This window comes from Bos indicus x Bos taurus, chromosome 1, assembly GCF_003369695.1.
Source record: "Bos indicus x Bos taurus breed Angus x Brahman F1 hybrid chromosome 1, Bos_hybrid_MaternalHap_v2.0, whole genome shotgun sequence".
Lineage (NCBI taxonomy): Eukaryota > Metazoa > Chordata > Mammalia > Artiodactyla > Bovidae > Bos > Bos indicus x Bos taurus.
The window spans coordinates 141,528,230-141,543,354 of NC_040076.1; the positions used below are offsets into that span (position 1 = coordinate 141,528,230).

Genomic DNA, 15,125 nt, shown 5'->3' on the forward strand with positions numbered 1-15,125 from the left:
TTGACTTTGGTATCAGAATACACTGCAGGGTTGAACCTTGCTTTGTCTTGTCCTGCGTCTGACAAGATAGAAAGATAATTGTCTTGGGAAAAAAAAAAAAAAAAGCTATGCAAAAGCCTTGCCAATTACCATTCTTCCTGTGCCAGGAGATTTTTCTTAGGAATAATCATGCAGCCTACAGTGCTCTGCAGTTTATAGATGCAAGACATTTCCCAGGGAAGCGTGATTTCAGATTTTCTACGGGGAGGAGCCTCACCAGAGCCCATCGGGGATGCCCTCCCTGCGTCGAAGCGAGGCTTGGTTCTCACGGCAGTGACAGCAGTGACCACGGTCCCGCATGGCATCACAGTGCGGTCTTTTTCTATCTTTGCAGCAGGAACAGGTGGAGGCATTTGCCAGGGTTTTACCTCACCGGGTTCTATGTAAGAAAACTGTAGAGAAGGCTGGTTACCTGCTTTGTGGTCCATGCCGACGGACACCTCGCCATGGCACACTGCCTGCCTTTGCAATAACCTCTGATATCTTTAACTGTCACTTAGTATCATAATTAATGGGTAAGAATTCTGATTTTCCCAGAATTGACATAGAAGGATGAGACTCAGGCTCAGACACAGCCACTCAGCTTGTAAAGATAGGAACACAGGCTGGAGAACCAAACAAAATAAGATAGGCCTGTCTGAGTTAGGCCTGAGTGAAAGGACGTCACGGGTGGTTATGTTGGGCAGACGATGCTGCGTAACCCCGGGCAGGAAGCGTCCCACTCATGTCTAGAAACGTGTGGGAGGAACAGCAGCTCTTCTTGGATAAGCGTCTTGCTTCAAGGTGAATGAGAGCAGGAGTCTGACAGACGTAAATTGTGGTGCCCTATAGCAAGGTCACAGTTGTGGAGCCCTATACCCAGGTCACAGGTGTGGCGTCCTACACCAAGCTCACAGGTGTGGAGCCCCACACCTTGGTCACAGGCGTGGAGCCCTACACCGAGGTCACAGGTATGGAGCCCTACACTGAGGTCACAGGTTTGTGCCGTACACCGAGGTTACAGGCATGGAGCCCTACACTTTGTTCACAGGTGTGTGCCCTACACCGAGGTCACAGGCACGGAGCCCTACACCGAGGTCACAGGTGTGTGCCCTACACCGAGGTCACAGGCACGGAGCCCTACACCGAGGTCACAGGTGCAGGGCCCTACACCGAGGTCACAGGCGTGGAGCCCTACATTATGGTCACAGTTGTGGTATCCTACACCAAGGTCACAGGTGTGTGCCCTACACCGAGGTCACAGGTGCAGGGCCCTGCACTGAGGTCACAGGTATGTGCCCTACACCGAGGTCACAGGTGTGGAGCCCTACATTGTGGTCATATTTGTGGCATCCTACATCGAGGCCACAGGATAAAAATTTCCGGAATTAACCAAGCCCCACAGCAACTGTTTACCGTGAACTTCTGGATCTAAACCTGCCAGTTCCCTGACATATTATGTAAAATACCCACCCTTCTACCCACTCTATAGCATCCTAACCAATCACTTAATACCACCATTCTAGCATGAATTTCCTTTGTCTTGAGGCCAATAGTTCTCGGAAGGGGTTGGCTCTCCCTTGAGCCTGTCCGCTGTTCTAAGAGTGTCTCCCACTCTAATAAATTCTATTCTCTCATTCTGCCTCATGTCTGGAAATTCTTTTTCACCTTGTGCTCAGACCATGACATCAACAAAGACGTCCCTTTGCTCAAGTGGGTGGGGCAGGACGTTGGCCTCATAGAGGACCTCATACCTCTGCCGTTACTGAACCCAACGCCGAGCTGCCCAAGGAGGCCCCGCTGGTTAGCGTAAAGCTCTGAGGCCCGGAAGGCTGCTTCTTGAACAAATCCAAGGGGACAGTCGTCATCGCCAACAGAGCTAAAGAGATAGGGGATGAGTGGGGAGAACCATGGGTGTCTGCACGGGAGCAGGATGGCCCAGAGCAGCTGCGCCAAGAAGCAACCCTGGACGCGCCCCCCCACCTCTCACCCCTCCCCACCCTCCTGCCTTGCTCACTGGGAAACGCTCCCATTTCAGACCATTTTAGAAAAGTTAGTGTTGTGAAAGATACAAGAGGGCTGTGGAAACGCCACAAACCAAGGGGGCTACAGAGTTATGAAGATCAGAGGCTGTATGTGATCCTATCCTGGACTAGGATCACTATACTAAGATCAAATACTGCTAGGAAGGACCTTAGGGTATCGGCTGATGGGAACTGAAAAATCTGGTGGGTAGATTAACAAAGTGAATCAGTGTAACTCAGGAAGCTGATAACGACACTGTGGACAAATAAGAGAATGCCCCTATTCTTAGGAAGCACATACTAAAGAATTTAGGAGCAAAGGGCTAGGATGCCCCATACTTAAATGCACATGGTTTACCCTGAGTGTGTGTGTGTGTGTGTGTGTGTGTGTGTGTGTGCGTGTGGCGAGAGAGAAAGACCAACTGACAGCAACCGCCATGCATGAGCACAAACAATGAAGGAAATGGGCAAAATGTTAAAAATATCTGAGTTTGAGTAAAGGTTATATGGTTGTTCTTTGTCCTGGTTTTTGTTTTTTCTTAAGTTAGAAATTTCACAAATCCCATCAGGCTGGACTGGAATGAAATTCCCACATGGCCAGCAGGGGTGGTGCCCTGGGCCTGGATTAGCAAACAGCAGTTCCACCCTGTGTTCAGACCACACACCCTCTCTTGGAATGTCAGTTCTTATCTCAGGAGCATCCCAGTTATCTCCAGACTACAGAGCTCAGGAAACTGCCTCAAAATTATGGCTAATTAACTAGGGAGCTTGAATTGCTTTTTTCCTATGTCTTAGTAACTTTAGGAGATAAACAGATGGCTTAGTTTCACAGCTTAATTGGCCAGGCAAGGGTCACCTCTCCATTTTGTTCATAAAGATTTTAAGAAACCTAATAAATACTGAAACTATGGATTTACACACATGCATACACAGGTTCACACTCAGTCTAGAGAGTTTTACCTCTGATTATTGTTTTCTTTTATCTAAAGCACATGCCCAATTTTGGAGAAGAGAATGGCAATCCACTCCAATATTCTTGCCTGGAGAATTCAATGGACAGAGGAGTCTGGAGGGTTACAGTCCATGGGGTCACAAAGACTCAGACACGACTGAGCCAACTAACACTTTACTTCAAAGCATGTGCTCAGTTTAAGCTGCTGGGGCTTCTTTTACAAGGAAAAGCCAGTTGTAATTCATGGAGACAGAAAGCAGAAGGGTGTGTGCCAGAGGCTATGGGAGAGGCATGGGGAGTGAGTGTAAGTTTTGTAAAATGAAGGATTGACATTGAAGCTGAGGCTCCAATACTTTGGCCATCTGATGCAAAGAGTGGACTCACTGGAAAAGACCCTGATGCTGGGAAAGATTGAGGGCAGGAGGAGAAGGGGGCAGCAGAGGATGAAATGATTGGATGGTATCACTGACTCAACGGACATGAGTTTGAGCAAACTCTGGGAGATGGTGAAGGACAGGGAAGCCTGGTGTGCTGCAGTCCATGGGGTCGCAAACAGCTGGACAAGACTGAGTGAATGAACCACAACAAAGATGAATTTTGGAGATGGATGGTGGTGATGGCTGTACAACCATGTGAATGCACTTAATGCTACTGAATTTTACACTCAAAGATGGTTAAGATGGTAACATTTATATATGTTTTACCACAATTAAAAACTGAGATAAAATCTAAAAAAAGAAGGTTTATTAAGCCCAAGAAGGCTGAAAACTGCTTCTCAAGCCAAAAATTGTTGCATAAAAGATTTTGGATATTTGTTTTAAAAAATGAAAAGAACCAGTTGAATATACTCTTTCTCAGAATGTTTGACCTTGCTAATAACTAGAGTTACTGCTGACAAAGGTCCATATAGTTAAAGCTATGGTTTTCCCAGTAGTCATGTATGGATATGAGAGTCGGATCATAAGGAAGGCTAAGCACCGAAAAGTTCATGCTTTCGAACTGTGGTGCTGGAGAAGACTCTTAAGAGTCCCTTGGACTGCAAGGAGATCAAACCAATCAACCCTAAAGGAACTCTTTAGGATTTCCATCAGGCCACCTGATGGAAAGAGTTGACTCACTGGAAAAGACCCTGATGCTGGGAAAGATTGATCAGGAGGATAAAGGGGCGACAGAGGATGAGATGGTGGGATGTCATCATTGACTCGAGGGACATGAGTTTGAGCAAACTCCAGGGGATAGTGGAGGACAGAGGAGCCTGGTGTGCTGTGGTCCATGGGGTCGCAAAGAGTGGAACAGGACTTAGTGACTTAACAACAACAACAATAATTGGAATGGACTTTTGACTAAACATTCCATTGGGAAAACCTGGAGTGGCTTAGTGGGCAGGGCCAATTCTTCTGCTGAATCTCCCACCCTCCCTGCTCCAAGGCCCTGGCCAGGGCTGCTGTATGACCCTCCCAGAGAGCAGACCTCCTTCTGTCTGCTGAACACCCACCTTCTGAGGACTGCCCATCATCTGAAATCTGCAGGTGCAACTCCCTCGACTTGGCATTCAACTCACTGTGGAAAGAAGGGCTGTGAGTCCTTAAAAATGCTTTAATATTTTCTTGAAATAGTATTTTGTTTTCTGATTTGACAGAAAGGAATGCAAATCACCATCAATATTTAAGAAACTACAGAGACATATAAGCCAAGAAAATACAAAGATTATCAGCAACTTCACTATCCAGAAATAGTTAATATTTGGTGACTAGTCTTCTAGGATTAGGATTCCCAGGTGACTCAGTGGTAAAGAATTCACTTGCCAATGCAAGAGATGCAGGTTCAGCCCCTGGATAGGGCATATTCCCTGGAGTAGGAAATGGCAACCCACTCCAGTAGTCTTGCCTAGAAAATCCCATGCACAGAGGAGCCTGGTGGGCTACAGTCCATGGGGTTGCAGAATCAGACATGACTTAGCGACTGAGCCCACATGCACATTCCTAGGATTATCCAATGGAACTTAATGAATGATGATGGAAAGGTTCTGTAGAACTGCCATCCAGTTTGGTGGCCACCAGCTACATTTGGCTATTGAGAAATTTATTTTCTTTTTGGCTGCACTGGGTCTTCATTGTTGCACATGAACTTTCTCTAGTTGCAAAGAGTGGAGGCTACTCTTTGCTGTGGTGAGCAGGCTTCCCATGGCAGTGGCTTCTCTTGTTGCAGAGCATGGGTTCTAGGCATGTGGGCTCAGGCACACAGGCTCAGTGGTTGTGGCTCATGGCTAAGCAGCTCTATGGGAGGTAGAATTTTCCTGGACCAGGGATTGAACCTGTGTTCCCTTGCATTGCAAGGCAAATTCTTAACCACTGGACCACCAGGGACTCCCAGCTATTGAGAACTTTAAATGTGGCCAGTGTAAACTGAGGAACTGGGTTTCATTTTGTTAATTTTAATTAATTGAAATTTAAAGAGCTACATGTGGTTAGTAGTTCCTGTATTAAAAGGTAGAGCTGTATAACTACTTGAAAACAAATATAGAACATAATATACCTCCCCACTCCTATATAATCTGTTGTTTTCACTTAAGATTTCATGGACATCTTCCCATGTTAATAGCTATAGAGCAACATCCTTTTTCATAGGCATCTAGTACTCCACTATCTGGGCCTCTGAGATTTTATTCAGCCAACTCCTTAATAACCAAGCCTTAATAATGTTTTGCCTCCAATATTTCATAATTATAAACAAGCTGGGATCAACATCCTCATATGTATATCTTTGCACACATGTGTGATTATTTCCTTAGAAAAAGAGCAATTGCCAATCAAAAGGTATATGCATATAAAAGATTTTGTTTTTTTATATATATTGATGACTTTCAGAATAATTATTCCAATATATATATATATATCCACTGGCAACTTTCAGTTTTTCTCTACCCACTTGTAAGGGGAAAAATAATCTTTGCTTAAGTTTGCATTACTTAAGCTATTTCTGAGACTGAATATCTTTTCAGATGTTTCTAGCTATCTATAATTCTTACTTTTTTATTTCTAGTTGAGATATTTTGCCCAATTTTCTATGAGAATCTCATCTTTGTATTAATAATTTATAAAAAGCCCTTTATATTATACATGGGACACCTTCTTCCATTACTTTCGTAAATTATTTACTATTTAACACCAGAAAGTGATTTCTATATTTTTGTAGTCAGCTGCTTTACCAACATATAATTTATATTAATTTTTGTATTATTGTTTCTATCCTATATCCGTTATTTCTAATAGTTTCAATTGATTTTCTTGAGAAGTCTGTGTGTGCTGGTTGCTCAGTTGTGTCCAATTCTTTGCGACCCCATGGACTGTAGCCTTCCAGGCTCCTCTGTCCATGGGATTTCCCAGGCAAGAATACTGAAGTGGGTTGCCATTTCCTTCTCCAGGGGATCTTCCTGACTCAGGGATCAAACCCTGGCCTCCTGCATTGCAGGCAGATTCTTTACTGCCTGAGCCACCAGAGAAACCCTGAGTAGACTAAATATGCCATAATAGCATCTCCAAGTAATGATTGGTTTTGCCTCTTCCTCTCTGCTGCTGCTACTGCTAAGTCGCTTCAGTTGTGTCCAACTCTGTGCGACCCCATAGATGGCAGCCCACCAGGCTCCCCTGTCCCTGGGATTCTCCAGGCAAGAACACTGGAATGGGGTGCCATTTCCTTCTCCTTGCATACTATTTCTTTTTCTTATCTAATTGCATTAACCAGTACTTCTAGAACAAAACAATGGGGCTCCTTCTCTTGACTTTAGTGGGACTGCTTCTAATACTTATCACTAATGTGATTTTTTTTTTAAATCTTTTGAAAAAGAAGTGAACATAAATCTTGTTCTAATTAAGTGTTAAAAATTAGAAATGGGTATTAAATGTCACTGACTGTCTTTTGGACCTATATAGAGATAATTACTTTGTGTTCTCCTTTGATCTCGTGACGCAACAGAGTTCATTAATAGATCTCACATTAAACCATATTTGCACTTTTGGTATGAACTCAGCCTCACTGGAGTCTTCTTTTTTTTTTTAATTCAGTAGTTGCAGTACGAGGCTCTGTAGTTGTGGCCCACAGGCTTAGCTGCTCCATGGCATGTGGAACCTTCCCAGACCAGGGATGAACCCATGTCCCTGTATTTGCAGGAGGACTTCCACCCACTGCACCACCAGGAAAGTCCTTGGTATATTATTCTTAATGTGCTACTGGATTCTATTTGATAATATATTAGTTCCTACATCATAATTATGATGTAATTCCTACATCATAATTTATAAGTGGTCTACACTTTTCCCTTTTTCCATTCTCTTTGTCAGATTTTGGTATTGAAAGAGTTAATTCTTGGGTGGGTTGATAAGGAGTCCAGGGTCCTCAAGGAGGAAGTGGTCTGGAGCCCTCAAGGAGGAGAAAAGGACATTTTTTTTTCCCTACATTGCTTTGTCTTAGTCAAGTAAGAGGTTATTTTCTTTAAGCCAATGATGAGGCAACAAAACTCATCTTGCTCAAGGATATGTTTTTCCTTAAGTTCTGTACTAATGATTATATATCATCAATGTATCTTGCTCGAGGACATGTTTCTTCTCCTTAACAAGAACATTCTGACTAATCTTGTTATCTTAAGATGTATGTTGTAAGAGTGGGTCTGGTAAGACCTCTCAATTGTTAGTTCTAATCTTGTTAATTTAAGATTTATGTTGTGGGAGTGGGTCTGGTAAAAGTATATAAGGCCTTGATAAGACCAGCAAGTGTGGTATTCTTTTCCCTCTTCTGATGTCTATGTCAGAAGCTTTCTCTTGTCCCTTTTCTTATTTTAATAAAACTCTGCTACACAAAAGCTCTTGAGCTTTTTGACCAAGCTTTTGATCAAGCCTGGTCTCTGGTCCTGAAGCTAAATCTTCTTCGGAGATCACGAATCCAACATTGTTCACTGTAAGCGATCAGTATCAACCAGAAGTTTCCTTCCATTCTGCTCTGGGTGGTGTGTGTTTCTAAAGCAAGTGGAAGGTCCAACACGTCTCTCTTGTCAGAGCGGGGCAGGGGAGTAGGTGAGGTGTGACCGATACTAAGCGCTGCCTTCAAAAGGAAATCCGTGTCTGACTTAAAGCCACCCTTGCTCTTTTCCTTTCCTTCCTTCCTTCCTTTTGTGCTACGGGATGGTTTCAGAATTTGGCAGCATCGAGTAGGTGAGGCCATGGAAACCCAAGTCCATGACAGCCAGCTGTACTCACAAGGTGAATTCTTCTTCCCAAGTGAGGGCAGTAGTGTTTCTTGAGAGGGTGCTGGAGAACTTCTGTACAGGATCATTCAGCCGAACTATACACACTGGGTTAACATTGCCTGTAATCAGACAGAAGGCCACCGTATTAGCCTTTATTTCTCTCTTCTAGTTGGATCAAGACGTTTTGCATATAAGAGAAAGGCTGAATTCAATGTTTGTGGTCTTGGCTCTCCTACTTCTGAGTGTCCATCTACAACCTCTCAAAGCACATAGTCTGGGGTGACAGATTCTATACTTGCTGGATGTCCACAGCTCTAGACTGCCTCCAAGTCACACTCCTCCCCCCTCAGCTCTGACTGCAGGCACTGCGCCCCAGGGCGGTGCCCTCCCTGGGGTGACATGACAGCAGACATGTGGGCCCCACTTTGGAAAAGACTAACTGCTTGGAAAAGTTGGGGCATCTGGGGTAACTGCTAAATTTGGGGGTACCTCACATAGAACCTGCTTCCCTTTTACAAAAATGTATGTTTTTACAGTTGACTCAGCTTAGCCAAAAATTTTTGAGGTATTTGATGCAGGTAACAGGACATTTCACTAGTGAAGACTTGTGTCTGCTTCAAGGCTGTGCTTGCCCTATGGCATAAAGCTGTGACTATATCGTGTGATCAGTCATCAGTGGTAGAGCTTCCTTGGTGGCTCACTGGTAAAGAATCTGCTTGTCAACGCAGGGGACGCAGGTTTGATCCCTGGTCTGGGAAGAGTCCACGTGCCACAGAGCCACAAAGCTCACGCGCCAAGAACTAGTGAGCCCTGCTCTACAGCCCGCAGGTTGTCGCTGCTGAGCCTGGACACCCCAGAGCCCGCGCTCCACAACAAGAGAAGCCAGTGCACACCACGGCTGGAGGGCAGCCCCCGGGGCCCGCAACCAGAGAAAAGCCTGCACAGCAACAGCCCAGCACAGCCAAAATCAAACCGAGTCATCCGTGCATATAAACAATCCATGGTGAAGGGCCGGACCGCGCTGACCCTTTACCAGGTGGTGCTGTGTTCCATGCACATCACCTTACTAATTACCACAATCACCTCCAAGAGGAGACTCACACCCAGCTGGGGACCTACTGGCGGAGGTGAGAAACGGGGCCCCCAGTCCTGGCCAAATGGGTCCCAGGCAGCCCCTCCCACCTGCTAAGTGGTGTGGCCTCCAGAGGCGACCTTTGAATTCCCAGCTTCACAGAGCCTTGGCTTTCAAATGTGCTCTGCCCATACTTCTGGAACTGGATGAATCTCCTCACAAATAAACACAAGTAACCCCTGATGTTCTCAGACAATAAAAAAGGACTCATTGCTATTCTTGGCAAAAACCACATCACAGTGGAAAGATGTGTCCAGTCCCAGGCTCCTTGGCATCTGGAGTCTCGGCAGTGATTCAGAGTCACCCGCTCTGCAGTGTTTCTGTCCTCCTTCATGGCAGCCTCTCCTGGCAACACAGGGGCCCCCAGGGGCCTGACACCTTCGTGACACCCATAATCCCGTGTGGCGCCTCCTCTCCCAGGAAGAAAGGAGTGCGCTGGTCAGGGATGCTTAACATGTATTTATAGCGTCACTAGGAAAAGATAAAAATAGAAAGGTGGCTTCCAGGCTAGAGAAAAGGACAAAGCAAAAAAAGTATCCTCCTTCTTCCTTTAGCCTCATGTGTGCAAAATCAGGACTGTGTTTTCACCATCTTGCATCATTACCACAGTGTTCAGGAGCTGCTCTCTGCTGAAAGGCAGAGATCACACTGTACACCCAATTGCCGGGAGCCACAGAAGGAAGCAAAGACCACAGACAACCCATGAGGCACCCCGGCCCCTCTGCTCATACTGCAGACAGTCACATCCACAGCCAGCCGGCACCCTGCCCTCACCAGGGTGCTTTCTGCAGCCCCATCACCCACCTGAAGCACCAGGATGGCTCAGGAGCGAGACTCGGATGTTCTTCACCAACAGTTTGAGCTCATGAGCCCTTGGAGGTTTGGGAGGGCAGGATTCCTGAGTGGATGAAGTGCGCTGCAGATGCTACAGAAAGGAAAATGGAGAGCAGTGACTCCTGGGGAAGAGGCAGTGGCCATCGGGCACCTGTTCCAGGGAAGGGATCTTCAAGAAGACCTGTAGAGGGAGCCTGGCCCTCACGCCAGCTCTGGAACAATGTTCCCTTCTCAGGAGGGTGGAGGGTACCAGTCACTCACAGCCGCTTCCCACAGAAAGCAAGTGGAGGAGCAAAGTGTTCACCCAGAGACGGCGCCCCAGAGGCCCACTGTGGGTGAAAATGGGGTCAAGCCCGAGCCAGCCAGGAGCTAAACACAGAATGGGACATGCTCCGTGGGCTGCAGGCGCCCACTGCCCACCAGCAGCGAGCGGGACACCAACCAGGACACGAAAGGCTGCTTCCCACCTCGGGGCAGACCCGCCATCCACGTGGTGGGGAGGAGCTAAGTGTCGTCCGGGTGTCACGCTGGGGACAAAGCAGAGGCAGGTGCCCCTGGGGCAACTTTGTCACCTCATCCTCAAATCAGCATTGAGGTATTTTCAATGGAGAGCCTCCAGAGCCTGGGGGACCCCACCTTCAGACCAGCCTTTCCAAGCTAACTTCCGCCTCCCACTTACAGCTCTGAGTGTTCTTTAAGAGGGGCTCTAGACACAAATGTTTGGGAGTCCTGAGAGGCTTCTCAGAGACATCATGGGCCTCTGCACAGTGAGGTCTTCCAGGAAGGATCCTTAAAGCTGACTTGACCTCACAGTGCTTTCCGGGGGGAAACTTACTAACATCTCAAAGACTGTAGTCTCCTTTAGGTCACTACCTAGAAAACACTATTGCCGACTGTGAGCTGAAGGGGCGGGGTGGCCAAGAAGTCATCACAGAATCCTTAAGATCCAGGTCCCTGAGTTCTGGGGACAGAGTAACCCACATGTCTGGGGTGGAGATGCAATGTTTTCTCAATTCTGTGTGTGTGATGGCTAATTTTATGTGTCAACCTGACTGGACCGTGGGGTGCCCAGGCGTGTAGCCCATGACTAAGCAAATAAGCATGCATACACATTATGCAATTATATGTATATGATTGGCTCACACAATTACAGAGACTCTCACGTACGTAAATATATGCACACACACATCCCTTAGTTCTGGTTCTCTACAGAACCCTAATATAGTATGTATGCTATTTTGATACATAAACTCTGCAAATGTATTTAAAAGCATTATAGAATGCATTACAGAAGCAGGCAAGAATACTAGAGGGGGTTGCCTTTCCCTTCTCCAGAGGATCTTCCTGATCCAGGGATCAAACCTGGGTCTCCCGCATTGCAGGCCAATTCTTTACCCTCTGAGCCACCAGGGAAGCATTGTATAGTCATATTCCAAACAGGCAGCTTTGATGAACTGGGAACCCTGCACAAACACCCACAAAACCCTCACTCTGCCTGTCTGCTTACTCAGCGGCTCCGTCCGCTTCGTCAGGAGGGTGAAGCCTACTTCTTATATTCTGATAACCCTCAGTGCCCAGAGGGAATTACACAACACGGTGACCCACTGGTACGTGTCCAGGGAATCAGAGAGATTTTGTCTCCAGACTCTACACACTCACAGCTGGTGATGCCCTAAGAGGAACCAGAGTCCAAGAGCCTGCATCAAAGTCAAATTAAGGTTATACTATCACACTGCCTTTTTTTTTTTTTTTTTTTTTAATACAGTTCATGGGGTTCTCACAGCAAGAATACTGCAGTGGCTTGCCATTCCCTCCTCCTTCAGCATTCCCTCCTGCTGCTGAAGCTGAAGCTGAAGCTCCAATACTTTGGCCACCTGATGTGAAGAGCTGACTCACTGGAAAAGACCCTGATGCTGGGAAAGATTGAAGGCAGGAGGAGAAGGGAATGACAGAGGATGTTTGGATCACTGATTCAATGGAGATGAACTGGGAAAACTCCAGGAGATGGTGAGGGACAGGGAGGCCTGGCGTGCTGCTGTCCACAGAGTCGAAAAGAGTCGGACATGACTAGGACCGAATAACTTCGTCACACCATATAATAATGGTGGCTATTCTACCATGCCACATAAAAATACTGGAAACACGAATGAAAAATCACTTTAGGGACTGTATGTGCCTATTTTGCATAACCATCGTAAGAAGATCTGCTCATAAATGGAAGAATTAATTCATCCCAAGCAAAGGTTTTTAGATGTGCTGCCAATAAAGATGTGAGAGGCCAAGCCCAGGGGCTGGCCTGGATAAATGTCGTGAATGTAAATTTAGCCAAAGACTTATTAGCACCTAATCAGGCAGTGGTGAGGGTCCCAGACCGGGGAGGGAGGGCAGGCAGCATGGGGAGGGACCCACAGAGAGCAGACAGCCTCGTGTGTCTGCACTACCCAAGGGGGGCAGACCTCCGAGAGGTGGTGCTGCTGGAGGCAGGGCCTGGCCCCCAGGCTGTCCCTGGCCTGGTCGAAAAGTCTGTGGCTACAGTGTGCTGCTCTGTCTCTCAGGGCAAGTTCCCAGGTACCTCAATCCTGGAAGGATAAGGTCTCAGACAACGGGCTCTGGGTGGACAGTGAAAAGTCACGTACTGGTCCCTGAAAATGATGGTTTCTGGGCTACTTAGACGTGGACTATGCTGAGTGGTCCAGACACCTCCTCCTTCCCTCCCACGGGGCCTTGGACCCCCGTGCCCTGAACTCAAAGCTTCGCCCCAGACTGCAGTCATCATCCACCAGCAGTCATGTAATCTTGCTCTACCTGGGGCGGGGCAGAGGGATAGGAGGTGCCACTGACTGTCCAAGAGAGGACGACCACAGTCCGTCACGGGGCTGCGAAGCACCCGCACGCCGAGAGCCCGTTTACCTGAACTTCTCTCAGGTCCGCAGGCGTGGTGCTCAGCACCACCGATGGGGAGGCAGAGCTAACCAGGTGCTTCAGAATGTCCTTGAGGCTCTCAGAGACTGCCTCTGTCCCAGCTACCGGGTCCTGTCGAAAGAGGAGGTTGTCACCAGATCATCTCCGAACCGGGCAGAGGGCAGAGGGCAGAGGGCACAGGGCAGGCCAACACACGGCTTTCCTGATGCCCTCGACACGAAACAGAAGGTTCAGGCCAGAAAAGACTCACTCGTTCTCATCTTTACTGACCTCAGAAGTCACTCATGCTCCTTATTCTTTAAAGTGGTTAAGAATAATACAGACGCAACATACAAATATGTCAGCATTTCTGTGTATGTTCTTTCAGTCTCTTTCCTCAAATACATAGATGTGTGTTTTTTTCTTTCTTGACTGACATCTGATTTTTTTTTTTTTTAATTAAAAAGTATTCAAGGGACTTCCCTGGCAATCCAGCAGTTATGACTCTGTGCTTCCACTGCAGAGGATATAGGTTTCATCCCCGGTTGGGGAACTAGAATCCCACACGCTATATGTGGCCAGAAAAAAAAAAAAAAAGGATGGAAATCACGTGTTCACAATATTGGAACAAAAAAGATTAGGGTCTTGGATCCCAGATGATACAGAGGAACCACTGTACAAGCCCTGATCTCTCTGCTTCTGAGAAATTAACTTTTGTATTAAAAAAATAATTTAAAAAATCCAAAAAGTTGAAAAGCCCAAGAATGAAGAGAAGTTTGCAGAAGAACAGAAAGCAGGATGATGTGCACCACCAGATGTCAAGCTCTATAAGATTACAATAATTAATACCCAAAAGAAATGTGTCTATATGTTCTAGAATGTTCACACAAACTTAAAATGGAACTACCAGAGACCAAACCCATGCTCCCTGCATTGGAAGTTCGGAGTCTTAACCACTGGACCGCTGGGGAAGTCCCTGAAAGAATTTTTAAATACACATATTTCAGCTGTGCTGATAGTTTTGTAACAGAATAAGAGTCTGAAATAGAGTGAAATTTCAAGAAAATATCATAAAAGCCACTGCAAAGGAGTAACGTGACGATCTCAGCCTTCGGTGTATGTGATTTTGCATGATCTTTCCAGCAATTAAAAGTGACGGCACCCACATGACTTAGCAGCCTGCCCCACTCCCAGTCCCGCTTCCAAAGTCACTTCCTCACACACCCAAGGCCATGGGAGCAGGGAGATGACCTTCAGATTGGAGACGCAGCTTTGAAAGAGCTGGGAGAGAAGGGAGGTGGTGGCCTTGGGAGTCAGGTCTTGGACCCAGCCCGAGACGGAGGTGAGTGATGTGCCTTCACAGGGAAGGAGGGCAACTGAGGGGTGGGTGTCACAGAAGGTCGAGGAAAACCTAGATGCTACCACCGCAGTGGCTCTCAGCCTCCACTGCACAGGAGGGCTTTAAAAGCTTTCCGGTCCAATCAAACCTGCCTGGGGAGGCGGGGCAGTCTTTGGGAATTTTTAAAAACTGCTAGGTGATTACAGGTGCAGCCCAGGTGAGAGCCTGGCATTAAATCCACGGAAGCTACCCCCCCACCCACCATGCTGCCCTGCCGCTGCCCTGCCTCTTCCCTGCCTGCCATCCCCCAGGATCACACACCAGGGACCCCACTGATCAGAGGCTCCATCCCCCAGAGCTGGTAGTCACAACGTGCCCACGTTCACATATTCATGATGGGGGAATCGCAGAACCTCACAAACTGACCTCCCCTGGGACTTTGGGCTGGACTGTGATGGCCATCTCTGGGGCGCTGATGAAGGACCACTTGATCTGAATGTCTTCCCTCTTCTCCTTCATGTGGAGCTCCAGCTGTTTAAAAAAAGAAAAAGAAAAAAAGACTATTGGAGGGCTGCTTTCTCCACCGGAGCCTCGATGTATGTCTGTGTGTTCATTTCTTTTCTTAGACAGTGGTTTATCCCCTGCCTTGGCATCCTGTGTGCTTTCAAAATTGCAAGGAGGGT

General features: G+C 47.0%; 1 protein-coding gene across 2 annotated transcripts in view; it reads right to left on the minus strand.

Moving 5' to 3' along the window:
- C2CD2 (C2 calcium dependent domain containing 2) overlaps positions 1-15,125 on the minus strand; it is a 65,892-nt gene that overhangs the window by 19,986 nt on the left and 30,781 nt on the right. For both annotated transcript variants that reach the window (XM_027546783.1, XM_027546790.1), the window contains exons 4-10: positions 14,869-14,973; positions 13,113-13,235; positions 10,173-10,293; positions 8,247-8,355; positions 4,490-4,554; positions 1,773-1,897; positions 257-431 (exon numbers count right to left, since the gene is read on the minus strand). In XM_027546783.1, the coding sequence (XP_027402584.1) occupies positions 257-431; positions 1,773-1,897; positions 4,490-4,554; positions 8,247-8,355; positions 10,173-10,293; positions 13,113-13,235; positions 14,869-14,973 (823 nt within the window). The remainder of the gene's footprint in view (positions 1-256; positions 432-1,772; positions 1,898-4,489; positions 4,555-8,246; positions 8,356-10,172; positions 10,294-13,112; positions 13,236-14,868; positions 14,974-15,125) is intronic.